The sequence below is a fragment of the Pteronotus mesoamericanus genome, unplaced genomic scaffold (assembly GCF_021234165.1).
Source record: "Pteronotus mesoamericanus isolate MK-2021 breed Mesoamerican mustached bat unplaced genomic scaffold, CSHL_Meso_final scaffold_232, whole genome shotgun sequence".
Classification (NCBI taxonomy): Eukaryota; Metazoa; Chordata; class Mammalia; order Chiroptera; family Mormoopidae; genus Pteronotus; species Pteronotus mesoamericanus.
In genome coordinates, this window is record NW_026555311.1 from 23,736,787 (window position 1) to 23,757,087 (window position 20,301).

The window sequence follows — 20,301 nt, forward strand, 5'->3', positions numbered from 1 at the left end:
TTGAACTCCACTAAGTTATTGAAAAGAATTTTTGAGAGCACACAGCAAAATGTCAAACTCTCATGAAGGTGTAGAACTCACAGTTCACCATTGCAAATGCATTGAGCGCTGGGTTCTACACAGCTTTTACATTCGAGACCAATGTGAAGATAAATCAATACTCCAGGGAAATAATTCAAATCACTTCAGTAAGTAAGAAGGACCATCTGTGATAATATGAATGCACTTTGAGGGCATTATGCTAAGTGAAATAAGTCAGACAAAGACAAATATGGTAATCTCACTTACATGTGGAATGTTTTTTTAAAAAAAGCTCATAGATACCAAGAACAGATTGGTGGTTGCCAAGGGTTGGGGGCAAATGGGTGACAGTAGTCAAAAGGTACAAACTTCCAGTTATAAAATAAGTAAGTTGTGAAGATGTAATATACAGCATGGAGACTAGACAATAATACTGCACTGTATATTCAAAAGTTGCTAAGGGAGTAAGTCTTAAAAGTTCTCAGTACACGAAAACAAACTCTGTAAATATGTATGGTGATGGATGTTAACTAGACTTACTGTGCTGATTATTTCGCAGTGTATACACATATTAAATTGTCATGTTGTAAACCTGACACTAAATAATGTTGTATGCAAATTATACCTTGATAAAAAATATAAATTTTCTAATTTTAAAAAAGAAAAAAGAAAGAAGAAACTAATATTTATTGTATTGTGTACCTTCTCTCACTGACCCTTCTAAACAACCATTAAGTAAGGCATCAGTTTTCCTACAGATGAGAAAATTGGGACTCAGCAAAGTTAAATAACTTGCCGTAGATCAAACAGCTAGAAATGGCTGGCAGAAGGAATCACACTATAGCCATGGGATTGTCCTGGCTGCATAGCCTACATGGCACAGTGATTAAGCACTTAGGGTTCGGATATAAACAAGTATAGGTTCAAATCCTACCTCTTCTATTAGTGTGTGACCTTAGGAAAATTAATGAAAGTCTCTGAGCCCAAATGACCTCATTTCTGAAATGAGGATATGAGTACTACCTAGCTTCTGTGTTTTAGGCGATTGCATGAGACAACACATGTAAAGCATTTAACAGTAGCTGCCACATAGAAGGCAACCAAGACATGTTGGCTCTCCATGGCCCCTGTGATACAATTGTAATTATGTGCAAGAAACCATCTGAGGAACACACAAGTGTTACATGTCTCTTGAAGGGGAACAGAATACGCCACTTTGGGATAAGGATTATTTTGAGCTGAAGGTAACTGAGAATTAACGAATGCATAAAGAGTTCTCTACCCTCCCTTTACCCACCCAAAAGCAAGGCATTCATTTCCTTTTGGGAGGGTGTCCTCTCCTGTGTCAGGCATGGGAGAGGGACCCATCACAGAGATGGAGTGTTAGCATTGACATGAGGGTGAGCAAACAACCTGACCAAAATAACCTTTAAATTTACATTAGTTTCCCCCACATATTCCCAACTCAGTTTCCCACAATTTAGCTCTCCTACCCCAAACCTTCTTTCCTTTGTTAAAATGGTATGTAAGCCCCAGAACTTAACCACTTCCTGAATTTTACTTCTTTTCTGTGAAATCCCATGCATGAAAATACCAATGAAAATTATATGCCTTTTCTGTTAGTAATCTGTCATTTCTTAAATTTGAACTGTTTTTAAAAAAAGATTATATTTATTTTTAGAGAGAGGGGAAGAGAGGGAGAAAAACATCAATGAGTGGTTGCATTTCACATTGCCCCTGTGGGGACCTGGCCTGCAACCCAGGCACGCGCCCACACTGGGAATCAAACCAGCGACCCTTTGGTTTTCAAGCAGGCGCTCAGTCCACTGAGCCATACTAGCTAGGGGTCATTTCTTCAATTTGTAGCCCCCCAGGTACTGAGCATAAGAGTGTAAGGGAAAAATGTTTCTTCCCTGACACTTTCCATTAAGAAATTTGGCTAGAAGATGGACAAAGGATTGGGGATGTTGATAGAAAAAAATGTAGAGTCATGATTTTGACATCTTGACTTTATCTTTCTTTGTTCTAAGGACTGTACAAAAAATAAATAGGCCTTTGCTATCTGAGTTTGCCAGTGTAGACAAGCGTTCAGCATAAAGGACAAAGTGCTGGGAATAAAACCACTTCTGAGTTCTGAGTCAGCCAATCAGGTCATGTAAACAGAGATGGCAGTGAAATGTGAATTAGGCACTACATAAGAGTGTAATAAGAACAAATAAAATTGAAAACACATGAAGAATAACAAAATGAAAGCTGAGAAGTTAAAAAACTTATACATGTATTAAAATGAACCCCAATACATTGAAAATCAACAGGTATCATTTGTATTCAAAAAATTACTTTTTAGTGACACTTAGGAGACCCAAAAACTTTTTTTTTTTACCTTCTGATAATGCCAGGGAATGGTAGTCTCCACAGGAAACTTGTATTATTTTTATATCACTCAGAGTTTTTATCTTCCTATAATAAAAATGATACAAAATCTATTAATCCTTCTTTAGATTGGATTGCCAAGTACAGATACTTAAAACATCCCAAGTAACACATTTGGTCTAGGAAAATAATTTTATGTTCTTGTATTTCTGAAGTAACTTTATCCCAAAAGCTCTGAACTGTTTTTGTTTTTTTTTTAAATGTATTGATTTGAGAGAGAAGGGGGAAGAGAGAGACATTGATTTGTGGTTCCACTTTATTATGCATTTATTGTTTGATTCTTCCATGTGGATAACTGGGGATGGAACCTGCAACCTTTGCATATCGGGACAATGCTCTAACCAACTGCACTACCCAGCCAGAGCAAGCTCTGAACTGTTTTTAATATACAACATCAACATGTACAAAGGTACAGGGAAAATCCGAAATAGTACATAATGTAAAAGTGATTTTTACTGGACTTTTAATGCATTATTTAATGCACTGACATATATACTTACTAGCCTAAAAGAATAAATGTCTTCATACACATATAGCACAAGGCTTTAGAATTTAGAGCACCATCACCGATGTTACCTAATGTAAGCGCTGTGAGATAAATCAACCATTGGGTTGAACTGTCATTTTTGTGGATCAAAAAATAACTATCAGCACTTTCATATGGTTGAACCTAGTAGAACTCAAGGAGGTCAGATAAGTTTCAAGCTGTAGAACTAGACTGAAACCTCATTCTTTCCATTCCAAGTTCAATGATCACTCTCCCTAGCCACAGCGATTTCTCACACAATTTAATAACCATAGCAGGTAATAAGTTAACTTCCTAGTATTAAAAAAAATGCATGTAACTTATGAACAATTACAAAGCATGCAACTGATGAACACAAAATTCAAACTGCTTGTCACAGCATTTGCCCTAGAAAAGCTCTTTGTGAGGATATGATTTTTTTCCTCCATTTTATTAAGTAAGATATTAGGACCCAGGGGCTTATAACAAAAAGGTTATGTTGGGCGAAAAACTTTTTCATTTCTAATCTGGGTGTTGTGATTGGGGTCCTACAATTAATTGACCATAGACAGATTAATAGGAGAAAAGACATGGTTTACTTACATGTACACACAGGAGTAATAAAAACTTTGTGGAATAGCCTGAGTAAAAGTTTATATATATCAACATAGCAAAAGCAGGGATTTCTGGGTTAGAACTCCCATGGGAGAATATGGAAGGTTCTATTGAGATTTTTGATGCTGATTGGACAGTCTGTCTTCACAGCAGCTGAATTCACAGGAAACTTCCTGCCAGGATGGTTAAGAGCAGCTGAATTTTAGGAGGCACTGCTTTAGTCAGACACAGAAATTCAGGTAAGATTGCTTCTGCATCTTCAGTAGCTCAAATGTTTTCACTTTAAAATAATCTTTATGCCAACTCTGGGAATCCAAGTGGTATAAAGTTATTTCCAATAGATTAGATTATGTTCAAAGAATCACATTTTCTCATTTCTTCATGTCCTCCTCCATCATAGAACTCTAAATAATAATTGGTGTTTTAAGTTTTTTCCTGCCTCCTTCCCTCATGACATTGTAATGGTTGAGGTAAAAAACTGTGTTTGTCATGGTCAGCTTTGTACCCTGGCAGCTTGCATGGTGCCTGGCACATGGAATTCAAAAATATTGAATTAATTAATTAATTAATTAATTAATCAAAGAGTTCAAATACTTACTTAGGAGTAAAAATTATTTCCTTAAATTCTTCAATCCCCAGCTGTCCTTCAGAACCAGCTCCCCACGCAAAGACCCTTCCTTTGTGACAGACAGCCAGGGAGTGCTCCTTTCCCACAGCTCACAAGGACAACCTGTAGAGTTTCCAATGCCTTAACTGGTTCTTTGGGAACAAAAAACAAAACAAAACCCCCACAGATTATTAATTTAATGGCAAGTTTAAGACAGTACTTATCTTTAAAAAAAAGGGTCATTCGGATTGCTTGTCTTTTCCAATGGGCTTTTAAATCAAGGCTTAAAATCCATGCTAACGGTGTTAAAGGAAATAGCTCATTGTGTTTTATACTGTCTTTATGGGAATATAACTGGTATTCAGAAGGCTGGGAATAGCAACAGAGGGGAACCTGTAGGAGCTATGACTCTTTAGCTAATGTTTTTTTCTACCATGGTGGTAGCAAAACCCACAAAATAAAGGGAGCCGGAAACAAGACAGGATTGACTCTACTCTTCTGGATTCCCAGCCTCAACAGTGAGAACAGGGAATCCCTTGCTCAGAAGGTAACAAGCAAGGTGCATGTCTCACAAGTGTGAAGTGTGAGTGGCAGACGCCAGATCTCACAACGAAGAGTGCAGTAATATGCCTCTAAATGAGTCAAATGTGCCCTTAAATAAAAACCTGATCATGTTTCCCTACAAGCCAATCTAGGCTGTTTACTAAAGTGTAGTCTGAATTATCAAATGTTTGGAGTTAAGTACATCATTATCAGTAAAGTTTTAGTTAACACTTAAGCTTTCTTTTAAAAACATCTTTGTGATTTTATCCTTTTCAATGATTTCCTTTCAAACTATGCAACAGTAAAAAATTTCCCAAAGATTCATACACTCACAGAAGTAGAAACTGGTACCACCTCCCTGAAGAACACTTTGGCATTAAGTATCATGTTGCCCCTCCTTTCCGCCTGAAGGGGATCAAAATGTGCCACCCAAGAACATGCTGCTTTGGCATAAGGATTATTTTGAGCAAAAAGCAATTGAAAATCAATAGATGAAGGAAGAGTTCTCTTCCCTCCCCTTATCCACCTAAAAGCAGGGCACAAATCTTCCTTGCGAAGGTGTCTCCGCCCTCCCTCACTAACAAGAGTGACTCTCATCTCCAGAGCCGGCACTGGGATGAGTCTGTTTAACAGCCCTTAGTAGAATAACCTTTGTCTTCCACCAGTTTTCTGCATATATTTCCAAGTCACTTCCCCACAATTGATTAGCCCTTATTTTTGTTAAAATTGCAGATAAGCCCGAGTCTAATGACCTCTTAAATTTAACTTCTTTGTGAACTCCTGTGCATCAAAAATATTAATGAAATTGTATGGCTTTTCTCTTGAGAATTTGTCTTTGTCAGTTTAGTTTGCAGGTCCTAATGACGTGATTAACGAGGATAAAGTTTTTGCTCCCAGAGAGTAGTCTTAGAATTTATTCTGAATATGTAAACATAAATTTGTCAAATACCTACAGTAATGTTGAACATACCATTATTTATAAAAGCCTCTCATGAAAAACAAAAAAACTAATTTCCACAAAAAGAGAATAATTAAATTGTACTCTGAGAGCCTGAAATGTTATGCAACAATTTAAAATATTTTTTCAAAAATACATGATGAAAAGGCAATATGTTCATGATACTATGTTTGGTGAAAATGCAGTTTACAGAGTTACATAAATATTGAGTATACAAACTGTATAATGACATGATTTTATAAAGATTAAATATATAATACAAAGAAGCAATAAAGTAATGCGTCAAAATATTAAGAATTGTCTTTGGGTGTTGGAATTATAGGCGATTTCTTCCCCTGTGTTTCTACAATAATTAGTAATTGTAAAAATGCTACTTTATATATTTTCTAATATTAAGAAAAAAGACGCCCGAGGGTATTTCTGAGGAAGTTACAGGCCCAAGATCCACAAACCACATTTATAAGGCCCCTTCCAGAGATTCGCAGGCAAGGATTAAAAGGCAAGTGGGAGGGATCACATCGCTGTTCAGGGGAAAGCGGTCCTGATTAGATTAGTTCGGCACAGTTTCTCTTTCAGTTTTTCTTTGAAGAATTGGAAACCGAAACTAAGCGAGGCGCGTGGGAAAGCGAAACTGCTGGAGCTGTGCTCTGTGTTCCAGTCAGCTGTGGCTCCAGAGTACCCAAGGCTCCCAGCGCCCCCACCTGCCTGGCGCCGCGTCCCGCACCTGTGTCCCGGCGCTCACCTGGCCGGTCCCCGCGCGGCGTGACCCTCCGGCCCAGCTGGCCCCGGCTGTTGTCCCCGCAAGAGTGGACGGTGCCGTCGCTCAGCAGCAGCAGCGAGTGGCGCTCCCCGCAGGCCGCCTGCTGCAGCGCTGCGCCCCGCGGTGGTTCCCGGCGCTGCAGCCTCCCGGGGCCAGCGCTCCCCCAGAAGTACATCCCGCTCCGGCGCATGGCCGCCTGCCAGTGTCAGGCTGCTCCGTCTCCACCGGCTCCCACAGGCAAGTGACGGGTGGTAGGGTGGGTCAGTCCCACCCAAACTTGACCCTGCCGGGTACCTTCCCTAGGAGGACTGCCCTGGCGCTCTACGTCAGCCGGACACCACCCCCGCGGATGACTTTCGGAGCTCAAAGACTTAAAGCCTGGAGCGCCAAGTGCAGAGCGTCTCGGAAGGAAGAGCACCTAGATTTACATCCTACTAAGCTGCTTTTGAGCTGTGTGACACTGGGCAAGTGGCTTCATGATTCTGTGCCTTACCTACCATGTCTATGAAATGTGGGCAGTAATACAGCAAATCTAATATGCTGGGACAATTTAGTAGATAATTCTTAACATGTTCGAGTAATTACTAGAGTGCTTAATAAAAGCCTTTAAGTACCAACCCTCCTCTAGGCTGTTTTTGGCAACGGAAATGCAAAATCTTCATAGTGCTTACATTCTCCTAGTTATAAACAGATAACTAAATACTTAGCGTAAGGTCAAGTGGCAACATGAAGAAAAACAGTAAAGGAATAGGAGGGTAGGGACAGAAGGAACTTATTTTTTATAAGATATCAAGGAAGATAAGAAGTGACATTTGAGCAGAGGAGGGAACTTGGGAAATGAGTCATGCTCATATCTAAGGGCAGAGCAATGGAAAGATTTTGAACAGAGAAGTCATATGATCTGACTTTGCTTTTTAAAGCAGCATTCTGTCTGCTGTGTAGAAGGTAATAGAACAAACATGGAAGCAGAAAAGCCATTTAGGAGAGGCCGCTGTGGAAGTCCAGGTCACAAGGATGCTGCTGGCCCTAAGTGGTATCCTGGAGGGGAGGAGAAAGAACGATTACGGTCATGTTCAGAATGTTTTGAAAATCAGAATCTGAAGACTTGTTAATGGATTGGAAATTGAGGAAAGGAGGAAAAAAAAATTAGGGTTCCTGCAAGGTCGGTCTGAACACCTGGGTGACCAGTGGTACCTTTTATCGGGAGGGGGAACTGTGAGGGAGGTGCAGTTTGGGGCTGGTGGATCAGGACTCCAATCTGGTGATACCTGAGGGGTGCTCGTTGTGAAAGGAGCCAATAAGATAAACTGCATTAGAGTTGTGGAGAGAAGTCAGGGTGCAATCATATGGTGGGCAGACATTATGGGGGACTCCAGCCTGCAAAGTCCCCCAATTCACCGCAGATGGAAGAATCGCTCCAGACACCATTTGCCTGTCAAGAAAAGGGTAAGGCAATTCCTTCTAGTGGGGAATGCCCCGAGCTCCCCTGCTCAATGGCTTTTATTGAAAGGGTTAACAGCAGGGGCTAGGTAGCAGGAATGCATAGGTAATCTAACTATATCAGTATCTTAATGTTTACAGAGTAAGTGATGTTTGAAGAAGAAAAATGGCAGGAAACACACCAAATTGCTTGGTTCCGAGATGAGTAAACATAATGGCGCCAAATGGGTTTTGGGTCAGGGTTCATGAATAATGTAAATTTCCTTCCCAGCGTGAGCTGGTTACCTGGTGTGAGAATAACAGAGCTTGAGGGAGGAACAGAGCATGCTTCAAGGAGTGTAATTTACTTCTAGGCCTGATTTCCCCCAGGGGCCCTCAGAGATATCATTGGGTCCTGCCTATCAACCATATTACCAGTGTTCCGGCCAAGGACCAAGACTTACGGAGCCTCTCCCAGGCCCCAGCTTGTGTGAAACTACAGTCCCCGATGCCACTCAAAGCAGCTCTCTACAAAATCTCAGTATAGAGATAATACTTAAAGCCAGGTGGTTGACTGAGATCATCCCTGGGGGTGTGTATGACTAGCATATAACGGAGAACTGACCTTAGAAGGAAAACCAAGAGGGTTGGTGTGCACAAAACAAGTGAAAATAAGGGAATGATCAACTCTGCAATTGTTTGTCGAGCAGATTGATCTTTAGGTTTGGCAAAATGGAGGTCCTTGTGGACTGACAGTGTTAGCCATTGTCAGCCTTATTATTTTTACTTTTATAGTAGCCATTTATATACTCACAGCTCACCCCTCTTTACTACTACATTTTAAGTTCCCTGAAGATGAGAATAAATGTTGTTTGTTTTTCACTCTTAAGAGTGCCTGGCATCTAGTAGATGCTAATAGGTATGTATTGCACAAATGGTTTGATGAGTGGTGAGTAAATGAATAGCATTCATACTTCTGGCTCCATTTTACAATATACCATTTACTATCTATCTTTTTCTGAATAGTAGTTTCCTAAATGTTTATTACTTTCTTCAGTCACAAACAGAGAATTTGATATTATCAACCTAAGACACTGAGCCCTTATATTATTTAAGAAAAATTTTGCTGAACTAAAATGTAAGTGTATTGTGCTCATTTTGTGTCCCTACCACTCAGTACAGCGTCTACCACATTAAAAGGATTCATTAAATGTTATTGAGTTAAGTGAATAAAATATAAATTAAAGAAATTGTACTATTATTGCTTGAGGATATAATTATTCATTCATTTGTGTTTATGCACTTGGAAAGAGGAGCTCCCATTTATTGAAAGTTTTCTGTGTGTTGATTACTTTATATAAGAGATTTAACTTAATTATTTCATCTGCTTTTCTCGGTTTAGACAGATTTGGTTGCAAGTGATGAATAAAATATGACCAAAGTTCATGTAAGCAAAAGGGAAAAAGCAAAAAATTTAAGAAAAATATTTCAAAATATTTGCTGCTGCTCTCCTCCCTATGGCATCAAGCTTGAGCATGTGAATGTGTTCCAGCCAATGACATGCCAGCAGGAAGCATCTTCCAGGCAGATGGCTTAAGAGACAGTATTTATTTTCCCCTTTCCCCCCTCTATTAACAACAACTGGTGATTATCCTGATAGAGATTACTCCATGATCCTGAGTCCAGGATCAAAAACAATAATTTAGCAGAGTTGCAGCTAACCCATGTAGTAAGAATGAGAAATGAATCTTTGTTGTTGCCAGGCCCTGAGATTGGGGTGAGGGGGTGTTTGTTATGGCACAGGTAGCATAACTTAGCGTCTTCTGACACTCACCTGTCCGCATGGCTGATTTCAGACATTGCTTCCTGTCAGTAAGGATTTAATGTCTTCATGACTCTGTATCCCTTTACTCTGTCTCTGGTTATGAAGGCTTCACCTTCAGGCTCCACAGTGTACTCCACGGTTCCAGAATCTCCTCTGAGGTGTCAGGTTTAGCCCTGATGCCTTCAATGCCCCAATTTAGGTCACATATCTACCCCTGAGCCAGTCACTGTGGATACCAGGAGATGGAGTCAATCACCTGTCAGATCTCTCTGCAATGTGGGGAAGGACTCAGCCATGCACAGGTTCTGAGGGGAGGGGTAGAAAGATTCCTAAATGAAAGCTGGGCCTGTTGCTGGAAGAAGTGGGGGATGGATGCTAAGGACATTAGAAACATGCATCCTTGACATCAATCATGTAGAATAAGTATTAACATAATTCCCGTTTTGTGGGTATGGAATCAAGGTTTGGAGACTTTTGGTCACTTGCTTGAAGTTCCATGGCATGTAAGTGGCAGAATTTTAACACCAATCAATTTGACTAGAAAGCCTATTTAATTTTGACTTTTTACAAAAAGGTTTTATTTATTTATTTTAAGAGAGAGGGCAAGGGAGGCAGTAAGAGAGAAAGAAAAACATTGATGTGTGAGAGAAACGTCAATCAGTTGCCTCTTAGATGACCCCAACCAGGGACCTGGCCTCTGGCCACAACCCAGGCACATGCCCTGACTGGGAATCGAACCCCAGCAACCTTTTGGTTTGTAGGATGACAGTCAGCCCACTGAGCTACATTAGTCAGGGCTAATGTCTACCCTTTAGAAATCAGGGGATTTCTCTTCTAGTGTCCTCCTCAGGTTAATGGCACATCTTCACAACCATTCCATTTAGAAAATCTCAATTCACCTTATATTCCCTCCCCGTCACAAAACCGTCCCATCACCAATTAGCTGATGAGAGATGTAGGCTCCTCTCAGCAGCTGTTGGGGACCACTTTGTGTGGTATTGGAAACAGTAGCCCTGCACGAGCCAGGCCCCGAGAAGGGTCTGTAAGCCCCGACTGGAACACCAGGAATGCTGGAGGCAGATATGACCCATTACTAGCACCAAGGGTTCCTGTGGGAGATTTGGCCTAAGGAATAATTATTCCTGGAACTGAAACTTACTTTGCTGAGTACCGCCCTGATAAGGAAAAGCCAGGTGCCTCACTTCAAGGCTGGAAGGAAAATTCCTGAGCCCCTGAGCCATGCCTTAATGACCACCTGGCTTCAGTATGTTTAACAGACCCTAACCTAAGGCTAATCTGTATGTTCTTTCTATTATTATCTATAATCAAAGTCTGTTTTCTGTTAACTGTAGCCCTCTGATTGATGAGCTGTGCACGTATGCTGTATACCCCCACACATCTCGTTCTCAATTAAAGACACTTTAGAGATGGGCTTGGGGCAATCTCCATTAGAGAGGATCGGCACCCCCTTCTCCTGATAGGCAAACTGTGTCTGGTACAATTTACTTGTTCATCCGTGGCAGCTGGGAGGACTCTGCAGGACAGAGCCTCCCTCAAGCAACATCCCATTTTCTATGCACTTTATATCTCTGCCACTCCTACCCAGTTCAGGTCTTTTGCAATAACTTCTGGCATCTCTAATCAATTTTTTAATGTTCTCCTAAGAGTTATCTACAGAAAACACAATTCTAATCACATCACATACCCTCTGTAATGATTGTAGGCCTATAACCAAAGAAAAAATAAATACAAAATCCTTTGTGTATAACTTAAGGCCCTCCATGATCTGCTTCTAACTGATCTTTCCAGCTGCATTTCACCAACAGTTACAGGCATCAGGGACACACACACACACACACACACACACACACACACACACACACACACACACACAGAGACCACTGCCGCAATGAACAACTCGCCTTTTTCTACTTGCTTTTTTTCTATAGCCATATCTTTGATCCTCCTGTATCTTCTGCCTAGAATTTCCTTTTCCTCATTTCTGTTTGAAAAATATTAAAATCTCAAATACTACATCTCTGTGAAGCCTTGGACTCTACACATCAATTATTCCTTTCTGAGCTCCTCCAATAAATGATGTCCTTAGTCTGCAGATGCTCCCCAACATGATACTAATTACACTCTCTCTATACTGCTATATTGCCCAACAAACTCTGTGCCCAAAACCATCTTTGCAGCCTCACCAAAACCTAGCAAATGAACAAGTGAAAGGTGCCTGAGTCCCTGCAAAACCACAGAGCTGCCACATGAGCCTTGGGGGCTCACCCCGAGACTTTTTTTATGTCTTATACAATACAAGCTAAATATAGTATCTGACTGGAAGAAGTGAGGGATGGATGCTTAGGAAATACTTAATCGGCAATTAGTGACTATGAGGTGTGTTAATTAGGTAAAATTTATGGTTAATATATTTTTTAAATCCTCACCCAATGCCCACTATGGGTATGAGGTGAAGCAGACAAAATATAATAATTGTTCATATCAGTATTTACTTTTGACTTCATAAAGTCCTTCCAGCTATATTAACCTCATAAGCTTAGAAGGAGTTGGCGTGAAAAGGAACCCTGTCCCTATTTCAGGGATAAAGAATTTAGGCTCCAAGAGTGAAAGTGATTGGTCTCAAATTACAGATGAGTAAGTGCAATAGCCCAGTGGCTTTTCTTTCCACTATATAACCATGTCTGATGAGCTTCGCTTTCTCAGAGGACACCCACGTCAAAACCAGGAAGTAATCCAAAGGGACTGTCATTATAGCTTTAAAATCAAATGTTGAAAATTACTTATACCTAATATCTCGTGCAAATAGCCTGTTTTTCTTTTTTACTATTTTTTTCCCTAACAGTGATTTATGGAAGACAGGAGAATGAGAGAAGGAAAAGAAAATAAAGTTTTCTAACTACCTACTACATACCAATTTCTTTTATCATACATTTCCCCATTTAAGCTTTGCCACACCCTGTATGGTCCATATTGCATATCCCATACAGATATCACTAAATCGAGTCTCAAAAAATTGTACAGACTGGATCAAGAAAACCACACTTCCCTTCTCTACCTTCTTTCCACCAACAGCACTGACTCCAAGTGAGGTGAGAAGGATGTTGGAAAGGGGATGAGACAAAGGGAGAGCTTACAAAAAGGTCATTGTGGAACATTGTGGGGTTGAGGAAAGACAGAATAAACGAAAGAGGAGGTGGGGAAATAGGACTGAGGTCAATCCTTGGGGATCAGCTGGAAGGACATCTGCAAAGAGGTAGAGGCCTTGAAGTTCTATTGCTTTCCTCTGCCATCTTCTTCCCAGACCCACTTCTATTTTAACCCCTTTCTGGATTCAAAGCCCATCCTCTGTGCTCCTTAGCCAGGACAGCCCATAGACTGACAAACAGAAAGTGGAACACACTCTATGTATTAGCCTAGCTTATGAGGATGCTCCATCTGCCATCCCAGTTACTACTAGATGTTGCCCAGTGATTCTTCACAATGGACAATACATTAGGATAGCCAGTACAAGTTTGTGGGGGGAAAAACAACCTGCTCCAACCCACCTGTCAGTCTCCTTATAGATATGAAAGAGTAATTTTGATTTTTAACTCTAGATGGCGGTATTAGTCATTTTGAGCTCTTTAATCTTAGACAACGATCTATTTTTTTTTTTATGGTTGGCAGATTAATGGTTGACATCTCTTTTCTTTATGTAGTCTTATAATTATCCACAGGATTTTTATGATTTTCTTTTTCATGCTAACTGGAAGAAATTGTTATATAAATTACTTAGAAAAATACAAATGCTATACTCACATGTTATATTACTACATTATTGTCATAATACATTGCATTATAACACTGCATTTATCTGTCAGCAACCTCAAAGCTCCAGAACATAGCCCTAAACTGGGAAAAAAGAGAGAAGTACCTCTGAGTCTTAGAAATGGTTGCCACTCAAGCCAGGGGCTTCTAAACATATCCGATAACAAATTTGTTATCCAAACATAGATAATGTTATCCAAAAACAAGCCCAAGACTTGTATTTTAAACACTGCTTAACTTAATTTTTTAATTTAGTGTTCTTTGTAAATTAGAATTCATTTCACTTGCCTGTAATAACACTGCCAAATAACAATGGTTTAACAAGATGCAAGTTTATTCCTCCCACACATAAAAAAAGTCTTGGGGTGAGCCCCCAAGGCTCATGTGGCAGCTCTGTGTTTTGCAGGGACTCAGGCACCTTTCCCTTGTTCATTGGAGAACCCAGCTTCCATCTTCAAGCACTTCCTCAAGAACCTAACTTAGAACATCATCGTGTTCCGAGATGACTACTGGGGTTCTAGCTATCACAACTCTATTTTAAGCAGCTAGAAAAGAGGAATGAGGCTGCTGTCCTAAGAACCCATATAATACTTTTGCAAACATCTGATTAACCAAAATTTGTTCAAATGGCTACAGGAGCTTCATAAGATGCTGAGAAATGTCTTTTTTTTTTTTTTTTTTCAGCTAAGCACCATACAACCCCAAATAAAATTGGAATTCTGTTACCAAGGGAGGAGAGAGAATTATTAGGTTGCATGGAGTAGCCTCTCCACAACCAGCAAGGAATTTGAGATGTTTGGTCCAAGCATGTGAGAGGTAGGGTGGCTTTATCAGTGTGTGATCAGTATAGCTGGTTGCATAGGGCCCTGCTTTCAGAAGGTTCATGCTTAGTTTAATGTTCTTCTGTCTGTCTGGAAATACTTAACGATTTTACCTTTGAACTTCTGTTTTATCAATGAAGTTTGATGGAACACTGGAGCATGTGTGTGAGCAGAGGAGATACACACAGTGTGTCTGCTACTTTTGGCCACCCTATTTGCAAATGGTATTCAAGATGCCCCATGAGCACAAAACCCCACTGCATCCATAATGTGAGAGTGTTCAATGAGACTCCAAGCTAGTATAAGGTAAGCAGGTTACATCTACGACTAAGCAAGGACAATGATAACCGCTAGTGGCCACACTTTATGTTTGAACAGAACTTGGCCTCCAACCCAGAAGGAAGGCAAGGAACCCTATCACACCCTTTCTTACTCCTGTTATTTCTCAGTAGTGGCCAAGCACTTGTGCCAAAAACAATGATATAGAAAGAAAAGGAAAGATAGGGCAACCCATAATTCCTTTTCCTTTCAGGCCTTCCTTATCATTAAGCCAAAATTAGAGTGTTAGTAGAACACACAGTTATATAAGGAAGTGGAGTAAAATCATTGAGTTAGTTCTGTGCAGTATTTCCACCATGCTGATAAGGGTGAAATACACATGCATATAACAACTACAGAATATAAATTGCATAATTTTGATGACTGCTTACAAATTAACAGCTTATGTTTGCATTTAACACTGGCATTGCACAATTTAAAGATGAATAGTAAAATTCACACTAATAACTTAAAATTCTAATTTTCTTTAGTTAGAACAATTAAATAACAAATAAAAACACTGTCATAAATTGAAAAAGAGGTTGCTGAAGAAGAGAAAAAGCTTTATATTTTAATAACTTTAATTTCCCTTTTCTAACTTTTTGAACAAAGAGCCCTGCATTTTCATTTTGTACGGGGCCACAGAAATTATGAAGCAGCACTGATGGCAGGGTTTAAGAATTCAGTCAGACTATGCAAAAACATTTATTTTCTAGAACTTACTCTCAAGCCTCTGTGCTAGTGATTGGGTGGGGATTTTATACTTATCATTTAACACTCTCCATCCTTTTTTGTTTGAACTGTTGTTTTTCAGGTTAATGCTCCATTTTTCAGATGTTTTCTTCTTTTCCACTCCCCCCGCCCTGTTTCATTATGGGAACTACAATGACACATTGGAGGGAAAAAAGAAAGCAGTGTATTCAACTTGAAATAAAAGGCCATTTGTATTATATGCCCACCAGGAGTGTTCATTATTGTGTCATGACGTTTATGAGAATTTTCTTCACACTCGTGTGCTTTATGACTAGTTTCTAATATTAGGAGAAACTGAATCAGAATGTAGAAATTCAGATAGTTCAGTTAATGGAAAAATCCTTGAAGGGATATAATGAACTGCCTCCTGTTGAACTCTGATAAACTCAAACCATGATACGGCTTACTTCTACTACTCAATAGTTTATACTTATCAAGTGCTTTCTAAGCAATGGACACTGTCATTAGAGTGTTACATGAAATATTCTGGTGCATCAGCACAACACTGAAGTAGATACAATTATTATCCTATTTCACAGAAGATGGAACTGAGACATTCAGGAGTAAAGTAATTTGCCCAAAGTCACACAACTAAGTGATATGGCTGCCATGTCACCCCAGACAGTCTGATTCTAGAGCCTCCACCCTTGAAACACAGAAGGTATCCTAATTTTTTCAAGGAAACACAGGAATTCATTTATAATTATATTAAACTTTTAGAAATCATTCCCATTAGTGAATTGCCTTCATTGCAATAGAATCTTAAAGACTTGCAGGGGTATTTGATGGGTATGAAAATTATGTTATCAAAAAAGAGTCCAAAATGAGTCACAGTTTAAGTTTATGGGAACTTGAATGAGAGCAAACAGCTTAGAACTTCAGGAAGATCAGTAAGGGACTGTGGATCCCAAGAAACCAGAGTAACATTGAAATGATAGAGGCAAATATGGAACTGCCTAGAAATTCTAGTGTGTTTCTAACTTTATAAAAATTACATCATTTTTCTTGAAATTTCTTTAAGAAATACACTAAGAACCATCACCTATGAGATAAATGTGGGTTCAGAATAAGAATGTACCTGCATCTCTCAAAAACAAATCAGTCTTTTAGATACCACTACCTGTGTTGCATAAAATTAAGCCTAAACTGTATAATTCTATATAAAACAATGGATTTCTAATAAAATATTCTACTACTTAAGAAAAAATTGGATGCCAACATGGACACACATTGGAATAGATGTGAAAATAGATGTGTAATGACAGTACAATTATACCCAGTGACTGTACAAGAGGGGACCCAAAAAAACTCAGAATTTATTTATAAAAAATTGTGTATTTATTCTTACATGTTTAAACTTCAGTCACTTTCAAAGTGCTCTCCATTTGATGCAATAAACCTATCGAGACTTTTTTCCACTGCTCAACACAGTTTTTGAACTTGTCAGTTTTGATGCCTTTTAGTGCTTCTGCAGGTTTTTTTTTCACCTCTTTCCACAACAAGTAAAACATTCCCCTTTGAGGACTTTTTTCATCCAGGGAAACAAACAAACAAAAAAGTGGCTGGGGCGAAGATTGGGTGAATAGGGAAGGTGGGTCATGGAGGTCAGGCCATTTTTTGGTCAAAAACTGCTGAACACTCAGTGCATTGTGGGCAGATGCACTTGTAAATCACCCATCATGAAATGGGCAAAGGCATTGAAAGAGTCTTCAAAAAAAAAAAAAAAATCACTGAAGCTGAACACAGCCTCTCACAACAACGCCAGGTGGTACACTGACACAGGTGGGTCCCTAGAACACTCACCTAGCAGGGGAATCCTGTACTACAAGGGGCCTACCCTCCAGATGATAATTTCGTTTTTTGGGGGGTCCTCCCCCATATCTATACAACGTTTCCTGACTTCAATTATTGCCAGCATATGTCTCCTCCATCTTGGATATCTCTCCATGATCAGCCTAACTCTATTCACTCTTAGTTACAAGTGAGTAAAGAGTAGCAGAATGTGCCACTCCAAAATATAACTAGCAGGTTAGGACATGTCACCTCAAAATATGGCATTTTGGCATATTATTTGGAGCTGAAGGCACTTGAAAACAGCAAATGCACGGAGAGGTTCTCTCTGAACTCCCTAATCTGCCTAAGGAGAGATCCTCCAAAAAGAACTTAATTGTTTTAAATCCCTTTCCCTGAGTTTCATCAACCAGTGGGGACTGATTCTCATCACAGGAGAGGAGAGTAGAAGTAGGACACCACACCCAGACAAACCTTGTTACAAACTATCATCTCTCTCACCTGGTCTCCTACAGGCCCATTCTTGTTTCCTGAAATTCATTTGCTCTCCCCTAACAAGCCTGCATTCCCCTTCCTTTTCCTATTCAGATGGTACTTAGGCGTAAATTCAAAACCACCTCAGAGAGTTACTCATTTTTCCCTGGATATCTTTCATGTATATGTGAAGTATACATGTTAATGGCCTTTTTATGTTTCACTCGTTAATCTGTCTTTTGCTAGAGGTGCATCAACTAAGAACTCGGGGGTGGGGGGTAAAGGGGAGATTCTTTTTCTTCCTTACATGAGCACATAACCTGGCTGGACAAATTATGATCATAACTCTCCTGGCCTCTTCAGTTGGTTCAAAGAATGGACACAAAACCCAAATACGGCCAATCAGAGCATTTTTTTCTTGGGATTTAAAAAACTTTACACTGGTAAAGAAGTGATCATTTCTCCGAGGCTGTAGGACTCACCTTGGATTGTCGGCCTGCAAGGAACAGGGAAGTACCTGAGGTTCCATGCCACGGGCTGCCCTGAATGAAGGACTAGAGAGAAGGAAACACCTCAGCTCCCTTAGCCTGATCAGCATTACTGAGGAATCGCCTAGACTTGTTCTGTGCAATACAGTAGCCAACATATGTGGCTACCGAACCCTTGAAATGTGGAGTGTCCATATCATGATGTGCTGAAAGTGTGAAATACAGGCTTGATTTCAAAGAATTGGTACAAAATTCTTAGTAGTTAATAATTTTTATAATGTTTATAATTTTTATATATTGAAGTGATACCTTTTTATATAGGGGGTTAAGTAAAACATGTTATTAAAATTAATTTCACCTTCTTTTTGAATTTGGATACTTCAACATTTAAAATTACACATGCAGCTTATCTTGTGTTTCTTTTAGGCCACCTTGATCTGTAGTGTCTCCAGGACTCCTCATGGGATTGAGCCAAATTTACCCTCCATGGGACATTTGCTCAGTATCTATCCCTTCTTTCCCTCCTATTCCCATTTTCTCTTTCCGATTCTCATGGAGTTTTCCTGGGACTGTATCACAAGTCACTTTCACATTCTCAATCAGAAACTGCTTCCAAGACAGGTAAGAGAGAAGCTGAATTGGGTTTGAGGACTCATCTAAAATGAGTTACATGTAACATAAACTGCCACTCGCCTTGTGATCGGAACTCATTTTACTTAAAAGAATGTTACCAACACCCTTGTCATCAGAAGTAGGTTTGTGTCTCCCTAAATTGTTACATCAAAAGCTGGGGGTTATTTCATGGGGGAAGCAGGATCTCATTATTATTTATTCATCACTTCCTTCTATTTTAGGACTAATGCTAAAAACTGAAATATCCTTGGATTCTGATGAGCTCACAAAACAATGTGGTAACTTTACTTTCTTATTGTAATATTTGCAGTAAATAAACTGGTCGATATTTGTTCTCATATTCTCAGCTCCTAAGTCAAACTTTAAAACATTTCCCCCCAAATTTCAGATTCCATCGAAGATTGTTTTGTAGCTAAAAAACAAACAAACAAAAACAAAAAATCCCATCACTCTCTCCTTAAGGAAGTATTGGCTGTCAGTAGTTTACAGAGTAGTTTAATATCTTTTCTCTAAAAGGGGGAGAGAACTACCAACATCATTTTTTTAGTTTACTCTCCATTCATTTAATTCTCATTTGCTGAGTTACCCACCTATACAGGGCACCACTTGAGAAACTTTATGAAATTTCTGTTTCAAGGTGATTAAATCTAATAGACCAGATGAAACAGAGACACTAATAACTATAATAACGGCTGTATTGAAGACTATCATGATCGGGGAGCAAACAAAAGCTCTGGGCACTCAGAGATGGGATGGGGAGACTCATTTTTTGCCAAGGAGGTCAGGTTAAGTTTTATAATATTGCCACTGCAAAGTACCCTAAGGAATTTGGAGGATTTCAATGGACAGAAATGGATACAAAGGAATTAGAAATGGAGAAATGGCATGAACAAAGCAACACAGGTAGTGAGACACAGAGTCGTTTCCTAAATAATATTTAAGCTTTGAAGTAAAAAAGTCAAAGATCTTTAAACCCTTCTGTCTGAGGAGATTGAGTAGCTAGGCCGATTTGTTCGGGGCCTAGAATGGTCATATTGCAGGTGACCAGCTGGAAAGACAAAAGGTCAAGGTAGGTTTGATAGGCCAGGTCCTCAAAATGAACTTTATTAAAACATAGGAAACCTTGAGTAGAACACAAGGACACCATGAATCAGTCAAATGTGTGACCCAATTATTTTATATTAAAATCTAGAGAAATTTCTCAAATGCCAATTTAGTTTAACAAGAATTTGCAGAACAAAGCCGGTTTCTTGGTTATATGTTCTGAAGCACATGCATTTAAATATTTGCCCTTTCGACTTCCTACCCTAACTGTAATTTGATGACTGATAGTATGAATTACAATTTAGATATGGGTTTCAAAAAGCCATTCAATTTTAAAGAGGTATGTAGAAGTAGGAGGAGAGAAGTGAAAGAAATTAAGAGGAAGAAAACAACACTTTAGGGGTATCACAGGTCAGACTCTGTGCTATGAACGTTACACGTTCTCTCATAATGCAGCATGAATTT

At 39.4% G+C, this 20,301-nt stretch overlaps 1 protein-coding gene and 1 pseudogene across 1 annotated transcript in view; one reads left to right on the top strand and one right to left on the bottom strand.

Moving 5' to 3' along the window:
• Positions 1–6,617, bottom strand: part of HERC6 (HECT and RLD domain containing E3 ubiquitin protein ligase family member 6) — a 64,693-nt gene extending 58,076 nt beyond the window's left edge. The window contains 4 exon segments of the mRNA XM_054591577.1: positions 2,405–2,481; positions 4,173–4,285; positions 4,287–4,333; positions 6,425–6,617. Of these exon segments, the coding sequence (XP_054447552.1) occupies positions 2,405–2,481; positions 4,173–4,285; positions 4,287–4,333; positions 6,425–6,617 (430 nt within the window).
• Positions 6,618–7,845: 1,228 nt separating this feature from the next.
• Positions 7,846–20,301, top strand: part of LOC129085263 (small ubiquitin-related modifier 2-like) — a 40,741-nt pseudogene continuing 28,285 nt past the window's right edge.